We start from the raw sequence: 6,992 nt of genomic DNA, 5'->3' as shown, positions 1-6,992 counted from the left end.
ACGCTGCTTTTTTCGAAGTTTCTCAAGAACCATTTGAGCCACCGAATTCGTTTTGGCATCGTTGGATAGAGAATTGAATGGGGATCCCCCTCCTGGATCCGCCCTTGAGTGACACTTTCATAACCTTCGGGCACAGCCCTAGAAGGGAACATTACGAGATGCAAGTTATGAAGGGGCCCAAGGTAAAAGTGTTAAATTGTATCAAATAAATACCGGTCGCCTCCCAAATAATTATAAATTTAGATTTTTTGGCCAAATTCCAAAACACTCGGATTCCTGCTCGGTTCTGTAGGTGCGCATTTATATACCGGCTTGATGTCGATTTGTTCTGCTGCAGCCCTAAAACAACAAATCCGCCTGATATTGCCCGTGCTATCGGCGCATAAAAATAACCCAGAAGAGTCTCACTGTCGAAGAAGCCCTGCTAAAGACGGTTTTTTCCAAAACCTCCAGCCATTTGCGGCAATTGAAATGTCTCATTTACGAACGGGTAACTCTTTTAACTGGAAGATTAAGATTTCGGGATTCTCACGCTCTGGTGCCCTGCCCTGATGCAAAGGGCTGCACCTGCACAGTGCACTTGCGTTCCCTCAAAGTCCGGCCGTTTCTCAAAGGGCGAAGCCCTTCCAGGCCCAGTCATCGTCTGGGACGATCAAAAGCAGGCAAATAACCCTTGATTTCACTCACCTTTAAGCTGGAATTGTTCGAAACTTGACAGTTAAGGGCACAACACTATCGGAAAACGCTCGACTACACTTCGACTCGGACAAAACCAGACTGGCCGAATATTTTCAAGAAATTTGATCACCACAGCGAGCTATGAATAGATTGCGCATGCGATGCTCAGTGTAAGACGAAAGCGCGAGGTTTTGCGGCGAATTTAACTGTGATTTAGGACGATTTTTCCCCGAAATCCTTCGGGAGCCCACTGGGACTTGTTGAAAATGTCCCGAATCGAGATGAAAGGGTGCACTTTCAATTTATGTCACTGTTGACGTTTGCACGTCAATACAACAACCCTAAAAAACCGACTGGGGCGCGATTATTGGGGCTCTATCGTCACACCGGTAAACTCTAACCGACCATCTTGTCGGAACGAAAAAATAAAATAGAATATTAACCATTTGATTTATCGACTAAGGTTTTCGACCGCAAATGTTTTTTAAGAATCAATATTTTCATCAGACAGCGGAAATATGCATATTTACGTAAAGTATATACTTTCCTGGCTGTGTTTCAATTCCAAATCAAAATCAATTCCTGGGTTTCAGTCATTTATTGTCTCTATCAATTAAAATACGTTTCGGTGTTTTCCACCATCATCAGTTTCTATGTGTAGCGCCAGGAATTGATTTTGATTTGGTATTTACGTAATATTAATGGGACAGAGCCTTGAGAAACATTGTTCCATACTTTCTGATTATCTCAGTTTTCGATCAGTATTATTAACTTATTACTATTTTTTCTTTCTTTACTTCCTAAACAGCCTCAGAGAAAGGACCTCAAGTTTCGAATCACTCTGTATATACTGATGCAAGCAAAAAATCAAAACTTTTGACTGATGCGAAAAGTGGCAGTTGTGAAACTGTTTTCGGTTAAATCACAAACCGATCATAAATAAAAATAATATAATGGAATAAAACGGGGGAATTATTAGCGTAAGACCGACAGGACCCTATTCGCAACAGTAAACAGCGTCAACCGCCGTTGCCGGTTCGGGCATAATAATTTCACCTTTTCCAGCAAAAGGGCGAAAACTGCCCATAACTCTTCACAATTACTTCATCCCATACACTTGTCCGCTATAATTTGAAACAAAGAAAACCTTGTGAAGTTGAACTAATCCAAACTGCTTCAATACAAACCGAAGACAAACTACTGGCAACAACGCTGTGCTGCTGACACTGACGTTAGACGGGCTGGGACTGACATTGATTTGTCAAGTGCAAGTTTTTTCGTTGGGAAATGTCGGAAAATTTGCAAAAGCGGCCTGCCAAAGGCATATTGAAAAATTCAAGTAGTTTTGATAAACAGGAAAGTCAGCCGTCTGCCAAGTAAGTAGCGAACATCATGGTCTAATTGTGGCGGCCGCCTTCAAACCAAAACACGGGGTTTGTTTTGGCCGGACTGTTCGGGAGACTTTTATAAATTGTGACTCACTTTGGTGTTGAATTCATCAGTTTCACTTGTTATTCTATGACTAAATAGGTGAATTAATCAGGCCAAGTGAGGCAAGCGCTTTTTTTAGATGGATAATCGCGTTGTCATTTCCATATGTGAATGGGGCCCCGCTCAATTTTAAGCGTTTCACTTACAATAGCGAGTAGCAGCTGAGGGTTTTGAGCATTCTCTTTGTTTCCGCTTAGAAGGACGAAAGAGACAAAATGGGATGAAATGAACATAATAGCAACGTACCATCCTCCAGGCAAAGAATACGGACATATGAAAATTGACGAACCGAAAACTCCTTACAGCTACGATGTGGACATGGTTGACAATGCGAGCTTAAACCCTGAGGAACTAGCACGGAGGTAAATAGCTTGCAGGCAAACTGCTGCCTTTGTAGTAGCTTTTTATGGCTTTTCTTGTAGTTCACTTGTTTATACCACGCTTCACTCCTTGATCTCTAGCTGTAATGTGCCCACTGTTTTTAGTTTGTTCCCCCCATTTTTTTACTTAAACATTTTTCAAGAATAAAAATTGCGGCAGAAAAGCCTCCAAAATTTTGTGACACCGAGGCAGACAGCTCCGATGAGGAGGAGGAAGAAACAGAAGAGGAGCAACAAAAGCGCAAAGAATTCGAACTGAAAAGGTAATAATGGAAGTTTCCTGCATTTTACTTGTTGTCGATAGTGCAATTTGTTTCTTTTTCCATTTGCATGTGTGTCTTTATTTTCATTATCATTGTTCGAGTGCATCAATAAAAGCGTTGGTTCGGGGTATAGGAAAAAACACTACAACGAGTTCCATGCGCTGCAATTGGCGAAAAAACTTCTAGAAGAGGAGGAAGACGATGAGGTTGAAGAGGGCGATTCGACCAATTGTCAGCAGGCCTCATCGGGATCGACCCACTAATAGAATTTAACAGATTAATATATTGGCAGTTTCAAGTGTTTTTGATCTATTTATTTCGTTGCTACTAAATGACTTGGAAAATGCTTAATTGCCATTTTATTTTACAAAGGGGAAGGTTGGATTACTTGACTGTGTAACTGGCAAAAGCGTTTGATGAAGATGTTGGTGTCTAGTGGTACCCAGTGTGGTGTATATTTTCTTCTCAAATAATGTCTTAGATGTCAAACTTACTGTAAGATAAGAGAAATTAAATACTAGTAATAAATCGAATCTTTTCATTGTGAAGTTCAACTAGCAGTAAACAATTTATCTTAATGTAAGATGAAATAACGGCCGTACTGTCTATAGAATGCACTTTAAAGGTCAATTTTGGCGCCCCCTTAGGACTGCCATTTCCATCTGTAGACAGTACTGGCAATATTAGAGATTAGGCTTCTGAATACCGGTGAAGGTTGGAATAGTAGTGGTTCTATATATATATGGAAGATCAGAGATGTTCAGTTGCCAATCTAATCAATAGCTTCCAGTATATTAAGACTGATCCAAATTTACACCGATTGGTTTTTTGAACATTTCATTTACCTACTATCTCGCTTCTTAAATCCCCGATTTTATCTAAGATATAAATATATTTGGCTGTGCATAATTTAGCTAGCTTTTATTATAAATTTTCTTATTCCCTACCCGTACCAGGTATTTTGCATTAGAATTGTAGTTTTTTTAGCGGTGTATAAGAAAAAATGTAATTTAGTCTAGATGGATAAAGTTATGTAAAGCTGTTTTTTTTATAGGTTTGAAGATACGCTTTAAGGTAGATTACTTCCAGTACAATAACTTTATTATGTCGTCAATATTAAATATATATTTCGTGACTTTTTTTGATGCAGTAGAGGATGGGTGTGCGGCTCGGATGGAACCCAGTGTTAGTGAAATGTGGATATGTTGGTGAATGCGAGATTTTTGACAATTATTTGCCCGCTATGTTACTTATAAACTAAAAATTTTCTTGGGTGCATACAAACAGATCTAAAATCGGCGCCGCTAACGCAAATAAATATCAAAAACCTCTGTGAAAAATCAAACTTCCAGCCAATCCTGAGCATCGCGTAACATAGAGAAAGTAAAATAAAATGATTTTACTTTCTCTAGGTCGCGTAAATCGCACGCAGGTGTAAAGTTAGCCGCAAACATATTTTTAATGCAACGTTGCCACTGAATGAAACTATAGTATAGTATACTTGCAATGTTGCTGCTTCTTTTTTTGTTTGCTTGGCGGCTGGAAGAATAAAAATCTTCGTGAACACCACAAAATATCCCCCCTTAGGGGGTATGTTCTGTGGTGTTGGATTCCTTCCTCAATCCTGGAACATTTCCGCCATTTGTCTAAATCAGAAGAAGAAGTAGCTTAGGTCTGTGCAGTGCCAGAAGAGAGAAATGGAATTTTCACTACGGAAGGGAGCGAGAGAACAAGATAATCGACCTCAGTCCACAGCATCAAACGATTGGAGAGGGCAGACATGATGAAACAAGACATAACCCAGTGTTTATCAATGAACCTAACCTAACCTAACACTCGAATTAAATAGTTGGAAACACGTTGAAATTAGGGCTGCGTACCATAGAGTAAGTAAAATAATTCTACTATCTCTATGCTGCTTACTGCAGGAAGCGGTCACATTAATCCGACCTTTCTCGTGCAAGCACTCGCCCCTGTTCCTGTTACAAGAGCGTGGCGGATTGAGAACGAAGCAATCGCATTTTCGGTCGAGTAAACCATGGGGAAATTCATAGAAACAAAGCTTTCCGAGCGAAACGTGAAAATCGCGAAACGCCGGCCGGCAAATCTGGGCGGAAAAACCATCGGCAAAGCCCTGCCGCGACGTCGCAAAATAGACCAAAACACTGAAGGGCCAGCCACCGAAAAAGTGTCCAGCGCGGATTTCCAGGACTTGAGTTACGAAGTGGGCACCAATCCCGTTTCAGGGCGCAAATGCCTAAGACTAATCAACCCTGGCCGCGATCTGTTCGCAGCCGATGACTTAAAAGCTAGGTAAAAAGCACGCAACGTACTAAACAGCTAGTTTCTGGCTCATTCTCAACTGTGAGTCCGCCTCGACCAAACGGAGCTTATCTAGTTCAATTTTCAGTTATTGGCAGTTCACACGGCACAACCTGATCTGCATCCTGTTTGAGGAAATCGCCTTGGAGGGCCTGGACGGGATCACCCTACAAGCGCTTTGGAAACGAATAGAAAATGTGCTCAAATTCCAGCTCAACTATCAGGCTTTAAAGGAGGCCATTTGGCGAATAGTGTGCCTCGACAGCAAAGTGCAGTTCTACGAACTACCGGAGGAACGACAGAACCTGGATTTGCCTTGGACAGACCCCACAGACGACAGCAATTTCTTTACCGATCCACGCAACTGTGGAAACGACCCATACACGGTAGGGACTTTCTAATTTTTATCCATTAAACTCGGCCACTAGAGCCCATGGATTGCAGGTGGAAGTTCCTGCAAAGGAATACGGCGAATGGGGCTCATGTTCCACGTTAAAACACCGACGGAATGTGAGTGAGGCCGCGCGCCAGATGAGCCTAAGTGAAGCCTTCGGGACGTACAAAAACAAGCTGGTTTTAGTGGCCGATGAGGACCTGAGGAGGAGCATTCTCTATGAAGATATGTGCGATCCCAACTGTGAACTGATGCCAATAGAGTATTGCATATTGGAGCGGATTGGCAGGGCGAGGGAGCTGGGAGAAATGAGCGCCGGCACCACAGCACTGTCCACCTGTAAACCATTTGGCAAATAACCCTCCTAACTGGTCCGGTTAATGAGTTTCCTTATAGGTTTCGGCATGGACCAAAAAAGCATTCATCACTACATCAAAAAGCTCAACAAGCAGAACCTGGTCACAAGGCAAATTTGCTTGTTTTCCGTAGATTGCGAACATTCAAGAATGGGCAGGCTGATCCAGTTGCGGCGCTTCCATAGCAAGAAGAAATCCAAGCAGCAAATCATGATCGAACGGGCGGTGAATTATCTGAAGAAATGTGCCGACTTTAAGACACCGTATGCTGACATTAAGAGTCTGTTCGAACCGGGCGAGTTAGTGAAACAGTTCAAACAAACGGAAATTGACCACTACATCAACCTCAACTTGGTCAGTTAAATCGCGCAATAATCACACACCATCAACGTGTTGATGTTTCAGACGGTGCCATATAAGGAGTACTATGAGGGCTCAACGTATCAGGAGTACATGATGAAAAATTTATCCAAAGAGCGCATGGTGCAGTTGGCTAAATTGAGGGATCCCTATGTGAACGTTGAGGCCTCGTGGGTGGATCACCAAAAAGAAGAGTCATCTGATGATGCTGAAGATGACGAGGATGACGACGCTGACGAGGGCAAGGGTAGGAACAGCTACCAAAGTCAAACGAACAAAGTAACGAGAATTTTGCAGGAAAGTCCAAGAACCCAATGAAATCGCGACGGATTTTCAACAAAGACCTCATTAGGGACGTGTACCAGTACATAGTGTCGAAAGGCAAGCATGGCATTAGTACCTCCGAGTTAAATGAGGCGTTTGATAGCGATTTTTCCTCGATGAGGACCATTATTAAAAAATTGACCACCCGAAAGCTGATAGCTGGCCGAAAGATTGATGTTGGGCGGAATACGATGAACAGGTGAGTTTCACCAAGTGGTGACTTCCCGAACCATCTTTGTCCGCATAACCGTCTTGCTTTAGGTTTACCGCAACACGTCTAGTGGACGAGGGTCAGCAAGATTCAAGTCGCCCAATTTCCATTCAAACTGGATCAAGCACTGCGCTGGAAAAACTCAAACAGCGGCAACGTCAGAAGATACTGAACGAGCCTCAAACGGCGTATGCATTTTAGAAAATTTGTAGA

At 42.3% G+C, this 6,992-nt stretch overlaps 3 protein-coding genes across 11 annotated transcripts in view; 2 read left to right on the top strand and 1 right to left on the bottom strand.

Annotated features, from left to right (window-relative positions):
* Positions 1-1,780, bottom strand: part of LOC109540075 — a 23,451-nt gene extending 21,671 nt beyond the window's left edge. For 7 of the 9 annotated variants that reach the window (XM_019908262.2, XM_048665807.1, XM_048665812.1 and 4 more), the window contains exon 1: positions 1,735-1,780. In XM_019908262.2, the coding sequence (XP_019763821.2) occupies positions 1,735-1,765 (31 nt within the window). In that variant the 5' untranslated portion in view covers positions 1,766-1,780. Of the gene's footprint in view, positions 1-687; positions 998-1,734 lie in introns of those variants that run through there. The other 2 variants (XM_048665809.1, XM_048665810.1) reach the window with 1 other exon arrangement.
* A 56-nt stretch (positions 1,781-1,836) lies between these two features.
* On the top strand, positions 1,837-3,340 carry LOC109540077 (protein phosphatase inhibitor 2; the record flags this gene model as incomplete). The annotated part of the gene is given in 4 exon segments (XM_019908264.2): positions 1,837-2,054; positions 2,367-2,531; positions 2,693-2,812; positions 2,946-3,340. Coding segments are annotated over 4 exon segments (504 nt in total). The 3' UTR covers positions 3,076-3,340.
* A 1,165-nt stretch (positions 3,341-4,505) lies between these two features.
* Positions 4,506-6,992, top strand: part of LOC109540030 (general transcription factor 3C polypeptide 1) — an 11,316-nt gene continuing 8,829 nt past the window's right edge. The window contains exons 1-7 of the mRNA XM_048665738.1: positions 4,506-5,125; positions 5,223-5,520; positions 5,579-5,867; positions 5,925-6,238; positions 6,290-6,491; positions 6,542-6,767; positions 6,830-6,977. Of these exons, the coding sequence (XP_048521695.1) occupies positions 4,851-5,125; positions 5,223-5,520; positions 5,579-5,867; positions 5,925-6,238; positions 6,290-6,491; positions 6,542-6,767; positions 6,830-6,977 (1,752 nt within the window). The 5' untranslated portion in view covers positions 4,506-4,850. The remainder of the gene's footprint in view (positions 5,126-5,222; positions 5,521-5,578; positions 5,868-5,924; positions 6,239-6,289; positions 6,492-6,541; positions 6,768-6,829; positions 6,978-6,992) is intronic.

The sequence above is a fragment of the Dendroctonus ponderosae genome, unplaced genomic scaffold, assembly GCF_020466585.1.
Source record: "Dendroctonus ponderosae isolate FM_Combo_2020 unplaced genomic scaffold, Dpon_F_20191213v2 Dpon_F_20191213_4, whole genome shotgun sequence".
NCBI lineage: Eukaryota > Metazoa > Arthropoda > Insecta > Coleoptera > Curculionidae > Dendroctonus > Dendroctonus ponderosae.
Note: the sequence above shows the minus strand (reverse complement) of the source record. Positions and strands in the feature narration are given on the sequence as shown.